The sequence below is a fragment of the Coregonus clupeaformis genome, chromosome 33 (assembly GCF_020615455.1).
Source record: "Coregonus clupeaformis isolate EN_2021a chromosome 33, ASM2061545v1, whole genome shotgun sequence".
NCBI classification, from domain to species: Eukaryota; Metazoa; Chordata; class Actinopteri; order Salmoniformes; family Salmonidae; genus Coregonus; species Coregonus clupeaformis.
The window spans coordinates 18,876,105-18,892,492 of NC_059224.1; the positions used below are offsets into that span (position 1 = coordinate 18,876,105).

Consider the following 16,388-nt stretch of genomic DNA (forward strand, 5'->3'; position numbering starts at 1 on the left):
GCCTACCATCAGTAACACACTACGCCGCCAGGGAATCAAATCCTGCAGTGCCAGACGTGTCCCCCTGCTTAAGCCAGTACATGTCCAGGCCCGTCTGAAGTTTGCTAGAGTGCATTTGGATGATCCAGAAGAGGATTGGGAGAATGTCATATGGTCAGATGAAACCAAAATATAACTTTTTGGTAAAAACTAAACTCGTCGTGTTTGGAGGACAAAGAATGCTGAGTTGCATCCAAAGAACACCATACCTACTGTGAAGCATGGGGGTGGAAACATCATGCTTCGGGGCTGTTTTTCTGCAAAGGGACCAGGACGACTGATCCGTGTAAAGGAAAGAATGAATGGGGCCATGTATCATGAGATTTTGAGTGAAAACCTCCTTCCATCATTAAGGGCATTGAAAATGAAACGTGGCTGGGTCTTTCAGCATGACAATGATCCCAAACACACCGCCCGGGCAACGAAGGAGTGGCTTCGTAAGAAGCATTTCAAGGTCCTGGAGTGGCCTAGCCAGTCTCCAGATCTCAACCCCATAGAAAATCTTTTGGAGGGAGTTGAAAGTTCGTGTTGCCCAGCGACAGCCCCAAAACATCACTGCTCTAGAGGAGATCTGCATGGAGGAATGGGCCAAAATACCAGCAACAGTGTGTGAAAACCTTGTGAAGACTTACAGAAAACGTTTGACCTGTGTCATTGTCAACAAAGGGTATATAACAAAGTATTCAGAAACTTTTGTTATTGACCAAATACTTATTTTCCACCATAATTTGCAAATAAATTCATTAAAAATCCTACAATGTGATTTTCTGGATTTTTCTTTCTCATTTTGTCTGTCATAGTTGACGTGTACCTATGATGAAAATTACAGGCCTCTCTCATCTTTTTAAGTGGGAGAACTTGCACAATTGGTGGCTGACTAAATACTTTTTTCCCCACTGTAGCTGCATTGATGTAAAAGTGATAGAACATCTCTAAACAGAGCAGTCAGACTGCTTTAGTTCTGACTCATCTCTTAATGTGGCTGAGATAAACAAACAACGTCACACACACAGGGTTTCTGCGTGGGAAGCCCAATTTGAGGACTCGGGACACAGCAGTCAGTCCACTGGGAGGCTGATAGACCTGATCTGATGGGATGAATCCAGTAAAGCTAACAGAGGTTGACAATGGACTCACTACCTTTATGACATCTAACAGCATAAATGCACTAACATAAACCATCCTTCTGCAAGGGCTGTATCCATCCACTAGAGAGAAAAAAGCCTCCAAAATTAGTTATGATGTATCTGTAACCATAGAGATAGGTAGAGTAGCTATATAGTCTTTAACCACTGGTGCAACAACGTTCCTCTCAAATGGGGGCACCAGATAGCCTAGCGGTTAAGAGCGTTGGGCCAGTAACTGAAATGTTGCTGGTTTGAATCCCTGAGCCACTGGGTGAAAAATCAGTTGATGTGCCCCCGAGCAAGGCACTTAATCCTAATTGCTCCTGTAAATCGCTCTGGATAAGAATGTCTGCTAAAATGTGAATCCTCAATGTAAGGAATTTACTTAATCCTTAGAGTCTCTGCCTTGGTCTGAGTAAATGAGCTCCGGCGAAGGCAGAGACCAACTTAAACCATCCTTCTGCTCAGGTGTGACAGATGCATCCATTAACACACAGCTCTAATACTTCTTCATTACTGCATTGCTCCACTCTATTAAAACCCATTCAGATCCTGCCCTGCGGTCCGCAGCCTATCACACGTTTAATTGAGTCAATGTATCACCTCATAGTCAAGAAACGTTAGGAGCTGATTGCCTATCTGAAGTGCCTTTAGTTACATTATTGACGGCATTATGTCACTCTGAGGATGGCAGGTGAAAAGTGTTGGAAGGGTGCTAGTATCCTTCCCTCTATGTTGCATCTCTTAGTTAGATCCTGGTTAGTCTGGTGGTGTGTGGGAGTGTTATGCATATTATTACCTCTGACTCGTGTTTGGAGTGTGTATTGAGCATGTTAGGACTTACTGTTGGTTTACGTTTTGTTAGTAGTGGTAGTTATGTTACAGCACTGTGTTTATAGTAACTGACCTGTTGGTGAAAACTTTGCTGTAGTTGAACACTTGAACCTCCAGCATGTCGTTTTCATCCACTCTGCTGGCAATCGGCCATCGGAACGTCTGAGGGGAGAGAAGGACTGATTATAACACAACATCTACAGTTTGCAAGGAAATCATTTGACTGACTGGTTTAAAATCATTTCACGTCAATCATTAAACACAACAGGCAATTCACAAAAGCCGATCACCCCTCTCTTACTGGGACATAGAATATCTGATTGACCAGCCAATCAGCAGAACACCCCCATGTGTTATCACCTCATCCAGGTTTTATTTCATTAATTGGTGTTGAGCTAGAGGCTGGAATAGAGTAAGGGTCCATATAGCGAGAGCTAGCCGAGTTCAATCCTGTCAAGGGTACAACAGCAAGACAGAGCTGAGATAATTAGTGGCTATTTTTATCAGTCTTCTCAGTCGTGCCTGTTGTAACGTTGAACTAAGTAAGTGTCTGCCAGTGCTGGTGTGTGAGAGGAGAGGCTGTTTAAAGCTCACACAGCCCTTGCTGATCCTCTCTCCTCCTGGTTGCTGACAGCGCATCAGGCTGTTTTTACTCAGAGCAGTGATCCATCAGGCCTGTCCCATTACTGAAACCTGGGGTTCCACCTGCCACTGTGTGGTGTGTGTGTGGTGCTATTAACCTGCACTCTGTGCTGTCGATTGCCCTAGAGCCAGAGGTGTCAGTCTCACTAACAGAGGGAGTGGACAAACATGTACACACTTATCAAGCAAACCAACAGACAGAAACACTGAACGGATTGAACAGAGTGGTTCATTGGGCATCATGTAAATATCCTCCTTCTGGCCATCAACCACCCTCATGAAAAATTACTACACAAAACCTATTCGTGCAGTAGTGACTATGTAGTAGTGAATGTGTAGTTTATGCACTACTTAAGATACACAAGTAGAGTTTTGTAGTGTTCAGTAGGAAAGCAGTAGTGTTTCCAGTAGTAATCAGGTAGAGATTTTTACTACTATATGTTGGTAGTAAATAAGTAGTTAAAAAACTACAGCTTTACTGCACAGGTTTTTCAACTGTAAACAGGTAGAGTTTTAACTACTTCTATCACAACAGACTACACCGGCTTTTCACGACCGCAGAAGAAGACAAAAGAGGAAGTAGTTGGTTGTTGTTAGCTAGCTACTGTTTTTGACAATCCTGAATGTAATCGTATTCCATTCTTCGTCATCCTGTCTTTCATAGCACTTATGCTGGCACCATCTATGTGTTTAACTGTCCTTTGTGTTTTATGAATACTTTCATGCATTTGTTTAGTCGTTTATATAACAAAACAAAAAAACTATTGCTAGCCAATACGGTCTTAGCCGTTAGCCATTGTCATAGAGATGTATTGAGTTTAGCCTAGCTGTTTGCTAGCCCCATTGAAATGTAGCTATGTGTGTTTGTATGCAAATGTACAGTATGTTCAAATTGGTATACTGTGACCTGTTGCCAAAGAGGCCCTCGACATAAGAAGACTGGAGGCCATTGTTGGTAAGATTAACATTGTTTATCAAATGTTTTTCTGTGTTGTCTTATGTGACCTCTGTTAGCAGATGATTGATAATGGCTTATAATTGGTGCTTGTCTTTATTTTCTAAAAGGTTACGTAGTGGAGAAATGTGGCTGCAACAAAAAAGAGGATCTGAAGATAGTTAAGTCAAAGCTCAATCAAGACAAAGACTCAAAGGGATTAACAAAAAAGTGTAAATATGTAATTTAATATGTAATTAATGTAAATGTAAATTGCAATAAAGTTTGTATAAGCTTATTATTTATTGTTTGATGATATAACTACAGTTAGAAACTTGAGGAAATAACACGTACACTAGTCCAGTAGTGACACAGAAGGGAAACAAGAATAGGCAAACAGTAGTAAATGTTTTCAATAGTAATTCGAAAGGGTTTATGTAGGAAATGAAAAAGGATCAGGAGCAATTCAGTAGTGACACAACACTACACACACAAATGGCAGTAGTAATTCAATAGGGATTGAGTAGGTATACAAGGGAAAGGGGGATACCTAGTCAGTTGTACAACTGAATTCATTCAACTGAAATGTGTCTTCCGCATTTAACCAAACCCCTCTGAATCAGAGAGGAGCGGAGGGCTGCCTTAATCGACATCCATGTCATCGGCGCCCGGGGAACAGTGGGTTTACTGCCTTGCTCAGGGGCAGAAAGACAGATTTTTACCTTGTCGTTTCGATCCAGAAACCTTTCGGTTACTGGCCCAACGCTCCTACCCGCCAGGCTACCTGCCTTCCCCTACATACAGTAGTAATCTGTAAGAATTATGTGGTAATTCAATAGTGAACATGTAGGAATTGTGTAGGTATGTCTAGGTTTTAAGAGGTAGATACCCAAAAGTAGTTACGCAGTAGTCCTTAAGGGAGAATTATGTAGTGATTTGAGTAGGAGATATGTAGTGTTCACCAGTGGTGAAACGTCCCAATTTACAGTATCTCTCATTACTACTTCAATTACTACATAAATCACTGCTCGTTTACTACACATCTCAATAGCAATCAAGTAGTAAAACCAGTAGGTTTTGTGTAGATTTTGTGTAGTAGAGATGAGTAGTAATTCAGCAGTACTTTTTCACGAGGGTAGTCACTGTCCAAGACTACACCAGAGTTACTGTAGCTACATCAGTTAGTTCTAAATCTATTCCAACCTGCTAGAAAAGCCTGGAGAGAAGAGAAGCCACAGCATGGTGTTAATGGGACACAGCTGAGTAGTCACACACCCACTGTGATGATGAAACTAAGATAGCTTACAGTAGAACACTGAAGCATCACACCACAGTATGGAGTTAATGTGACACATGGAATGATAGGGAACATTACAGATTAAATGCATTTGACACACAAATGTGTCCAAGTTGGAGTTTATCTCTGAGGAAACACACTGTGTAGAATCCTCTACCAATGAGGATCTATTGAACAGAATAGACAGACAGACACTACTAGTACACATAGGAAATACACACTCAGAGACAGTCACACCTATAAAACCCACAGGTGTGATTAACTATTCATGTTGACAATAATTGCACCAGGTTCGATTTAAGATCACAACCTCATCTTTTATAATTCAGCGTCACCATGACGATCCCCATTACCATGTTCCAGGACGGCCATTTTAACAGTCACATGACCCAAATAAATCAACACTAACTTCCTGATTGATTAAAACTAAATGGAAGTCTGTTTATAAACACATTGCAAAGGAATCACCATCATCTAATGGAGTAGGTCGTTTGGAAGATGGCTTGATATATATACAGTGCATTCAGAAAGTATTCAGACACCTTGACTTTTCCACATTTTGTTACGTTACTGTCACGCCCTGACCTGGAGAGACTGTTATTCTCTAGGTAGTTTGGTCAGGGTGTGAAACTCAATGTATAAGATTTCTATGTTTAGGATCTAGATGTGTTGTTTCGATGTTTGGCCGGGTGTGATTCCCAATCAGAGACAGCTATCGCTCGTTGTCTCTGATTGGGGATCATACTTAAGTAGCCTGTTTGCCTACCTTAGTTGTGGGATCTTGTTCCGTGTTAGGCTTGTATGTGTATAGCCTGAGGACTTCACGTTACGTTGTTTCTTGTTTTGTTTATGTTTATTGAGTTAAATAAACATGTACGCTTTTCACGCTGCACCTTGGTCTGACCCGTCTCTCAACGTCCGTGACAGTTACTGCCATCAATCTACACACAATACCCCATAATGACAAAGCAAAAACAGGTTTGTATTTTTCTTTGCAAATGTATAATTTAAAAAAAACTGGAAATATGACATTTACATAAGTATTCAGACCCTTTACTCAGTACTTTGTTGAAGCACCTGTGGCAGCGATTACAGCCTCGAGTCTTCTTGGATATGATGCTACAAACTTGGCACACCTGTATTTCGGGAGTTTCTCCCATTCTCTCAAGTTCTGTCATGGGGAGCATTGCTACACAGCTATTTTCAGGTCTCTCCAGAGATGTACGATTGGATTCAAGTCCGGGCTCTGGCTGGGCCACTCAACGACATTCAGAGGCTACTCCTGCGTTGTCTTGGCTGTGTGCGTAGGGTCGTTGTCCTGTTGGAAGGTGAACCTTCCTGAGCGCTCTGGAGCAGGTTTTCATCGAGGATTTTTCTGTACTTTGCTCCATTCATCTTTCCCTCAATCCTGACTAGTCTCCCAGTCCCTGCTGCTGAAAAACATCCCCAGAGCATGATGCTGCCACCATCATGCTTCACCGTAGGGATGGTGCCAGGTTTCCTCCAGACGTGACGCTTGGCATTCAGGCCAAAGAGTTCAATCTTGTTTCTCATGGTCTGAGAGTCCTTTAGGTGCCTTTTGGCAAACTCCAAGCGGGCGGTCATGTGCCTTTTACTGAGCAGTTGCTTCTGTCTGGCCACTCTACCATAAAGGCCTGATTGGTGGAGTGCTGCAGACATGGTTGTCCTTCTGGAAGGTTCTCCTATCTCCACATAGGAACTCTGGAGCTCTGTCAGAGTGACCATCGGGTTCTTGGTCAACTCCCTGACCAAGGCCCTTCTCCCCCAATTGCTCAGTTTGGCGGGCGGACAGCTCTAGGAAGAGTCTTGGTGGTTCCAAATGGAGGCCACTGTGTTCTTGGGGACCTTCAATTTTGCAGAAATGTTTTGGTACCCTTACCCAGATCTGTGCCTAGACATAATCCTGTCTCGGAGCTCTACGGTCAATTCCTTCGACCTCACGGCTTGGTTTCTGCTCTGACATGCACTGTCAACTGTGGGACCTTATATAGACAGGTGTGTGCCTTTCCAAATCATGTCCAATTAATTGAATTTACCACAGGTGGACTCCAATCAAGTTGTAGAAACATCTCAAGTATGATCAATGGAAACAGGATGCACCTGAGCTCAATTTCGTGTCTCATAGCAAAGGGTCTGAATATCTATGTGAATAAGGTATTTCTGTTATTTAGTTTTATAAATTAGCAAAAAATTCCAAAAACCTGTTTTCCCTTTGTCATTATGGGGTATCGTGTGTAGATTGATGATTTTCTTTCATTAAATCCATTTTAGAATAAGGCTGTAACGTAACAAAATGTGGAAAAAATCAAGGGGTCTGAATGCTTTCCAAATGCACTTGGGGCAGGTTAGTATCACTCACCCATGGCCCAGAATATCGCCGGAGAGAATGATTCATCATACTTCAAATTTTGTTGCGCGTCATGACCTTTAGTGAGTTACAGTATGACTCACGCATGATGATATTTAAGTAATGGAGTCCAATAACCAAATATAGCACAGACCGCTTGGTATAAAGACAGTGAGTCTGACTGAAACACAGTATGATTTGGGGGAAATGCTGGGATGCATAAAGTAGTGGTCAACAGTGGGAAGGAAGTCCAATGGCCTCTGTTGAGATGACCACTTGACTGCTTAACCAAAGAGCTAAGCACCATAGAGACATAGAGACATAGAGCCACAAAGCCATAGAGCCATAAAGTCATAGAGCCATAGAGCCATGAAGCCATCGAGTCATAAAGCCATAGAGTCATAGAGCCATAGAGCCATAAAGCCATAGAGCCATAGAACCATAGAGCCATAGAGCCATAGAACCATAGAGCCATAGAGCCATAGAGACATAGAGACATAGAACCATAGAGCCATAGAGCCATAGAACCATAGAGCCATAGAGCCATAGAGACATAGAGACATAGAACCATAGAGCCATAGAGCCATAGAGACATAGAGACATAGAACCATAGAGCCATAGAGCCATAGAACCATAGAGCCATAGAGCCATAGAGACATAGAACCATAGAGCCATAGAGCCATAGAGACATAGAACCATAGAGCCATAGAGCCATAGAGACATAGAGCCATAGAGCCAAGATCCATAGAGCCTTGTGACATTAGAGAAAAACAAACTGTTCTTTAAGGTGAAGGAACAAGCCAGTCTCAGCCATCTTTGCTGTTGTCATGGAAATTAGTTATCTTTTCACACTCACTTAGTATACGAGTACCTACACAAACATGAAATGGCAAAGATTCATGTTCGCAAATTAAATACAATAATTGAGGTACAGAAAACAACAGTGGATGAGCATCCCTTAGTTCGCTTCTCAGACCTTCCTAGAAGGCTCCACAACCCAATGTGCTAACTGTCCTTCCCCTTTTCCCAAAGCAGATGAACTCATAACATTTTTACATTTTAGTCATTTAGCAGACGCTCTTATCCAGAGCGACTTACAGATTTAGTGAGTGCATACATTTTCCATACCGCCCCCCGTGGGAATCGAACCCACAACCCTGGCGTTGCAAGCACCATGCTCTACCAACTGAGCTACAGGAGGCCACAAGGTTGCTGCTTCAAATCCCATGTGGTGCTCAATGTTGTATATGGTACCAATGGAATTAACCTGACTGGCACCAGACACCTACAGTATATGATAGATAGCTACAGAAATAAACCATGCACCATATTTTGGACAGAGGCCTCAGCTAAAGCCAATAAAATTACTATTATAATAATAATATGCCATTTAGCAGATGCTTTTATCCAAAGCAACTTACAGTCATGCGTGCATACATTTTTGTGTATGGGTGGTCCCGGGGATCGAACCCACTACCTTGGCGTTACAAGCGCCGTGCTCTACCAATTGAGCTACAGAGGACCGCTATTCAACAGTCTTATGATCTCAAAGCATCCTCAAGCCTACTTCTCTCCCTCCCTTCTCTCTCTCCCTTCTCCCTCTCCCTTATCTCCCTCCCTTCTCTCCCTCCCTTCTCTCTCTCCCTTCTCTCCCTCCCTTCTCTCTCTCCCTTCTCTCTCTCCCTTCTTTCCCTCCCTTCTCTCTCTCCCTTCTCTCCTTCCCTTCTCTCCCTTCCTTCTCTCTCTCCCTTCTCTCCCTCCCTTCTCTCTCTCCATTCTCTCCCTCCCTTCTCTCTCTCCCTTCTCTCTCTTCCTTCTCTCGCTCCCTTCTCTTCCTCCCTTCTCTCTTTCCCTTCTCTCTCTCCCTTCTCTCCCTCCCTTCTCTCCTTCCCTTCTCTCCCTCCCTTCTCTCCCTCCCTTCTCTCTCTCCCTTCTCTCCCTCCCTTCTCTCCCTCCCTTCTCTCCCTCCCTTCTCTCCCTCCCTTCTATCTCTCCCTTCTCTCCCTCCCTTCTCTCTCTCCCTTCTCTCCCTCCCTTCTCTCTCTCCCTTCTCTTCCTCCCTTCCCTCTCTCCCTTCTCTCTCCATTCTCTCCCTCCCTTCTCTCCCTCCCTTCTCTCCCTCCCTTCTCTCTCTCCCTCCCTTCTCCCCTCCCTTCTCCCTCTCCCTTCTCTCTCTCCCTTCTCTACCTCCCTTCTCTCCTTCCCTTCTCTCCCTCCCTTCTCTCCCTCCCTTCTCTCTCTCCCTTCTCTCCCTCCCTTCTCTCCCTCCCTTCTCTCTCTCCCTTCTCTCTCTCCCTTCTCTCCCTCCCTTCTCTCCCTCCCTTCTCTCTCTCCCTTCTCTCCCTCCCTTCTCTCTCTCCCTTCTCTCTCTCCCTTCTCTCTCTCCCTTCTCTCCCTCCCTTCTCTCTCCCTTCTCTCCCTCCCTTCCCTCTCTCCCTTCTCTCTCCATTCTCTCCCTCCCTTCTCTCCCTCCCTTCTCTCTCTCCCTCCCTTCTCCCCCTCCCTTCTCCCTCTCCCTTCTCTCCCTCCCTTCTCTCCCTCCCTTCTCTCTCTCCCTTCTCTCTCTCCCTTCTCTCCCTCCCTTCTCTCTCTTCCTTCTCTCTCTCCCTTCTCTCCCTCCCTTCTCTCTTTCCATTCTCTCTCTCCCTTCTCTCTTTCCATTCTCTCTCTCCCTTCTCTCCCTCCCTTCTCTCCCTCCCTTCTCTCCCTCCCTTCTCTATCTCCCTTCTCTCTCTCCCTCCCTTCTCTCCCTCCCTTCTCTCCCTCCCTTCTCTCCCTCCCTTCTCTCTCTCCCTCCCTTCTCCCCTCCCTTCTCCCTCTCTCTTCTCTCCCTCCCTTCTCTCGCTCCCTTCTCTCTCTCCCTTCTCTCCCTCCCTTCTCTCTCTCCCTTCTCTCCCTCTCTTCTCTCCCTCCCTTCTCTCTCTCCCTCCCTTCTCCCCTCCCTTCTCCCTCTCCCTTCTCTCCCTCCCTTCTCTCCCTCCCTTCTCTCCCTCCCTTCTCTCTCTCCCTTCTCTCTCTCCCTTCTCTCTCTCCCTTCTCTCCCTCCCTTCTCTCTCTCCCTTCTCTCTCTCCCTTCTCTCTCTCCCTTCTCTCTCTCCCTTCTCTCCCTCCCTTCTCTCCCTCCCTTCTCTCTCTCCCTTCTCTCTCTCCCTTCTCTCTCTCCCTTCTCTCCCTCCCTTCTCTCCCTCCCTTCTCTCCCTCCCTTCCCTCTCTCTCTTCTCTCTCCATTCTCTCCCTCCCTTCTCTCCCTCCCTTCTCTCTCTCCCTCCCTTCTCCCCTCCCTTCTCCCTCTCCCTTCTCTCCCTCTCTTCTCTCCCTCCCTTCTCTCTCTCCCTTCTCTCTCTCCCTTCTCTCCCTCCCTTCTCTCTCTTCCTTCTCTCTCTCCCTTCTCTCCCTCCCTTCTCTCTTTCCATTCTCTCTCTCCCTTCTCTCTTTCCATTCTCTCTCTCCCTTCTCTCCCTCCCTTCTCTCCCTCCCTTCTCTCCCTCCCTTCTCTCTCTCCCTTCTCTCTCTCCCTCCCTTCTCTCCCTCCCTTCTCTCTCTCCCTCCCTTCTCTCCCTCCCTTCTCTCCCTCCCTTCTCTCTCTCCTTCCCTTCTCCCCTCCCTTCTCCCTCTCTCTTCTCTCCCTCCCTTCTCTCGCTCCCTTCTCTCTCTCCCTTCTCTCCCTCCCTTCTCTCTCTCCCTTCTCTCCCTCTCTTCTCTCCCTCCCTTCTCTCTCTCCCTCCTTCTCCCCTCCCTTCTCCCTCTCCCTTCTCTCCCTCCCTTCTCTCCCTCCCTTCTCTCCCTCCCTTCTCTCTCTCCCTTCTCTCTCTCCCTTCTCTCCCTCTCTGTTCTTACAGAGTCTTCTACAGAGAGGCAGCATGCCTTAATTGGAGGAATGATGCTCTCATTAAAAATGACAGGTACGCTCTGACTCTGACTACCCAGAAGCATCGGTGGCACAAAGCCGCATTAAGAAGGGCTAAGAGCTCAATTAAAGACAAGATATTGACTCCCGTGATCCTTCGCTGTAAAACCATGGTGACTAGCTTGGTGAGCGGGGTCATCCTGTGGTCCTCCTAGCCATATCCCATGATTCCTCCTGACTGTTGCCATGGACACAGAGAATGAACACATCTAGGATGAGATAAATGATGTAGCTACAGCATGGATGCACTCTCTGTCTCGCTCACAGAGTAGAGCAACTTTGAAGTTTGCCTGGCTACCCAGACTCCTCGTTTCGGCCAAACGCTAGGCCACTCCCACGGACGTTAGTTTCTTCTCTGCAATGAGTGTGTATCTGAGTACCTCCCCGACCCTTCACCGAATGCAAACACATTCGGGACTATCTGATTGGTCCAGAAACCAATGGGTTGGGCCAGAGCCAGAACACACGTGGGTAAAGTGGCAGTTTGAAAATTCGTCATTGGCTTTGATACTCTGATTGGTTAGAGACGATCCAATCGCTGAAGACTTTGTTTTGAACAACACCCCTCGTGCCCCTCGTTACCACTAACGACTTCAACTTCAAAGTTTCAATCCCATTTAAAATGATTAAATATTTCTATAATGTGTTGAATGAAAACAGTTTGATCAGCCTGATCATGGCCTATCCCTCATCCCTTTGATAACGCCTCACTCCAGTTGGAGAATAGCTATATGTCATTTTCATGGGAAGAGATGTAATAATTAGTACTGTATTTCCTGAACAGGGTAGGGGAAGGGGGAGGTGGTCTACTCAGGGTTTCCCATCCTGTATATAGCAGTACTCCACTAAGCAAGTAGGCCTAAAGCCCGAGCTCAACTCTGAGACAGTTCAATTATTGAAGAGCAGAGGATCTCACATCAACACACACCCTCAGTGTCAGAGATTACTAAAGTTTTCCCTATTTGTTTTACCTATGAAGGGAGAGGCCAGGTCTGGCTCTACAGGAGAAGGTGCTGTACAGAAACTGTGGATTATGCTATGCTCACTGATAGTGAATAGACTTAAAAAATATATTATCTTTACTTATTTCATAGACAGTATGGCCTCTGCGTGTGTGTGTGTGTCTGCTAAGATGAAACAGCAGCATCTCTTATAAGCTTGGTACGCTGGATGAGAAACTCTATCTCGCTCCTACACTTTCTCTCGCTCTCTCTCTCTCTCTCTCTCTCTCTCTCTCTCTCTCTCTCTCTCTCTCTCTCTCTCTCTCTCTCTCTCTCTCTTACAGTCTTGCTCTACTTTTAGTTCTTCATTTGTATCTCTTCATCTTTCTCTCCACCAGCAACAACACATGCAATGATTCATGTTCATCTCTTTGCTTATTTCAGAGACAGCACAGCCTGTGTGTGTGTGTGTGTGTGTGTGTGTGTGTGTGTGTGTGTGTGTGTGTGTGTGTGTGTGTGTGTGTGTGTGTGTGTGTGTGTGTGTGTGTGTGTGTGTGTGTGTGTGTGTGTGTGTGTGTGTGTGTGTGCGTGTGTATGCGTGTTGAATGACATACTCCAACTCATTAGAGGGTAATGATTCTTTATGCACCAAATGAATCCTGATGTAAATAACATGACAATACAAAGAAAAAACACTTGTTGACATTAAAACTCCAGTATAAATGAGATTAACACAACATACGATCAATTATGATCATTGTGGTCTTTAAAGCAGGCAAAGCACCGTCCGTTAATGACACCTCTACGAACACATCTTTATTTAACTGATTAACGATGTGCATAATGCAACTATTCTTCCCACGCCAGTCAAATTAAGCACATGCACCATCACACAAGGTTTTAGACATTGAATCAAGTTTAAATTAAGTGTAGTATAATACAGCAACTGTATTGAGTTCAGTCCGCTTTTCTCTAGCTGCTTAAAGGGCACTTTATAGAGCTAATCTAAAGTGATTTGATTGTGAATTCAGGACTGGACTACAGTCTTGATCAAACTCCAATTAGTTAGCTTTTTTCGCTGTGTAAAACACTGAGGCCATCTGGTGTGGAGTTAACTGCAGAGGGGAAATGGGTCAAGTTGTCCAAGCAGCTTTCACAGAATCGCCCATGGTCTATAAACCAGATACTGTAGCACTATGCATTCAAACCGCAAAAGTTTCTTATCTTCACACCAAAACACCTTTGTGAAACGTCAGCATGACCTGAGACTGCTTCACTCTACTATCCCAAAAGCTTCTGGAGAGTCAGAATTGCGAACAAAGAAAAGCTGTTTTGAGAGCACTGTTTTAAAAGCTTGAGAGTTGAGACACAGTAACTCAAGGCTGATAAATCATAGTCAAGACTGAACTGTCTAGCCCTGAAACTAGCCCACCCATTCTCTCCAATACCCTTTCAATCACAGTCCAGGATCGCTTTACCATGTTCTAATAAACCTGTGGGGACCATCTTTTTCAATATCGTCAGATATCGATCTATCAACCTCAGCACCATACCCTATCAAAGTCTGTCAATCTATCCTGCCAATTTGTACACAGACATCTATTCAGAATCCATACGCAGAGCACAGGGACATTCCACTTACAGTACACCCATGGTTATACCAATTATAAGGCTCTAGCCATTGAAAACTAATACAAGAAATCTACCTGAGATCTATAACTGAGGCACTTATATTCTATTACCTCAGCTGGGAGCAGTACAATACAATATCATGACATGACCAAGGTCCTGAAAGTTCACTGTTTTCACTGAAGCAGTTTTAGACATGATGAGACAATTATCTTGTAGCTATTCATGGTCATGATCTGTTCTTCTCGCTCTGGTGGAAAGAGAAAGTTTTGTGAAGGGTGGGGGGCATTGTCTGGGTGACTGTGAGATGTTGTTGCAGTCGTAATGGCGGTGCCTTGTCAGTCCTTCATAGTGTTCTCTGTGTGAGATGAGCATGATTATGCAGATGCATGCATGCATGCAGAGGAGAAACGAGGACAAAACATTCCCCTCGGAAATGAGTGTGTGTGTGTGTGTGTGTGTGTGTGTGTGTGTGTGTGTGTGTGTGTGTGTGTGTGTGTGTGCATGTTAAAACTTTAAGAACAAGACAGCAATGAATAAACTACAGAAGTGAGAAATGCAATGTGGGATTTCATGGTCACAAATACCCATGAAACCGTTGCATTCAGTAACACAGTGTGGAAAGAAATAACTGTCTAGGGTAAGGGAATATCTTGCATTCAGCATCATCTAGGAATAAATACTTTTTTCCTCTTGCCTTTATTCAGTATGCTGGGAGTTTGATACTACTTCTATAGGGCAACCCCCCAACCCTAAAGAACATTGTGCAACCAGACAGGATTTTTTAAAAAGTGAAAACACTTTAGTCTTTATGTAGTCTACAGACGCCTGTAGTCCACATCTCACATTCTCAAAGCCCAACGACAAACCAGAGTACTTCCAGGAGCTCCACAAGATCAGTTAGCTGTTTCGGTTAGTCCGACAGGGTTATGGTTCTCTCCATGAACTGGATGTTGTGGCGCTGGGTTGACGAGAACACTCACTAAATGAACCTCCATCATAACAAACATGAGGGCCCTCGTTTCCTGCAACTCAACCATAGGCCGGGGCAATCAGGGAAGTGATGCGGACACTTTCAGGAAGTGATTTCACAGTGGCCAGCTACTAGCTTTCAGTGAGTGGTAAGGTGGGACTTTTAGCGTAACCTCTATACTGTGTGCCTGGCTGACAGGCACAAGACATTATGAAATAGCTCTATGTCTTTCAGTATGCAAGCGACTGAAAAAGTCATGAAAAAGCTATTACATTAATGACATGTTGCTTTGAGTGCCTCTCATGAAATAATCTATCTGTATACCCTATGTATGATCCCAATCAAGAAGGCTACACTGCATGAATAGGCTACGCTGCAGAACGTTTAGAAAACAGTATTTTTTTTTTTTTTTACTTCACAACACTCAGAATGCTGTTAACTAGTGGCCCAAATACACAGCAGTATTTTAGCTGGAGGAGACAGCTTCATGGAGGTACTGTAGTCCTCAGGCTAATACACTATAGAACAGGGAGAGGCTCCAATGTACTGCAGCTACAAGCTAACCCTCCAATGTTGAATTATGAATACAGATTCAGCATCCAGTCTGAATATCAAAGCCATGTTTCAGGTCATGCATAAAGAAACAGACCTCCTATCTTTATGCTAATGGTGCAGTGTTCTACTAGAGAGGCTGGGCTGGGATATACAGTGAGTTTTGTAATGAAGAGGAGGAGGAGGAGGAGGAGGAGGAGGAGGGTTATTAGGATGTAGAAAATGTAACTGCTTTCACATTCAAAGCTTTTTGGGTTAACTTTTGATATAAATCATACACACTCACACTGTTGAAGCTGTACTCTAGGCACTAGACTGCCTGGGGTCAGACTGGACAATCCATTGATGTTGAGTTGACATAATAACCTCTTCATCGTTTCATGGTTTGGATGCACAAAGCCTGGCAGGGAATATTGGATAAGCCTCTGTCCGATCACATCCGTTGTCCTACTGTAACTGTACCAACTCACCAATGTAAACGGGGCTATAATAATACCATAGGAGAATGAGTGGTGTGTGTGTGTGTGTTTGTGTGAGAGTGGGTGTGTGTGTGTGGTCTTTGTGCAGGCATGGGTACATTAAGTCTCATCTGGCTGTTGTTCCTGATTAGACCCAAAACAATAGCGCTGATTATCAGCAAAGGAAAAAGCACTCAGTGCCTGAGCCGAGCCATCAAAGGAAAATGTTTCTGCTCTTAAACAACAAGCAGAAAAACTCAAGCTCTCCTCTGTATGAGAGAGAAACTCCTAACGTAGGCCCCGTGGGAAAGGCATTACCTATATTTTGTATGTTACTCTCTCTCTCTCTCTCTCTATCTCTCTCTCTCTCTCTGTATCTCTCTCTCTCTCTCTGTATCTCTCTCTCTCTCTGTATCTCTCTCTCTCTCTGTATCTCTCTCTCTCTCTCTGTATCTCTCTCTCGCTCTCTCTGTATCTGTATCTCTCTCTCTCTCTCTCTCTCTCTCTCTCTCTCTGTATCTCTCTCTCTCTCTCTCTCTCTCTCTCTGTATCTCTCTCTCTCTCTGTATCTCTCTCTCTGTATCTCTGTATCTCTCTCTCTCTCTCTCTCTCTCTCTGTATCTCTCTCTCTGTATCTCTGTATCTCTCTCTCTCTCTCTCTCTCTCTCTCTGTATCTCTCTCTCTCT

General features: G+C 44.6%; 1 protein-coding gene across 1 annotated transcript in view; it reads right to left on the reverse strand.

Annotated features, from left to right (window-relative positions):
• The window catches only part of LOC121548745 (otoferlin), a 105,188-nt gene that overhangs the window by 74,948 nt on the left and 13,852 nt on the right, over nt 1–16,388 (reverse strand). Inside the window, exon 3 of the mRNA XM_041860287.2 lies at nt 2,074–2,162. Coding sequence (XP_041716221.2) covers nt 2,074–2,162 — 89 coding nt within the window. The remainder of the gene's footprint in view (nt 1–2,073; nt 2,163–16,388) is intronic.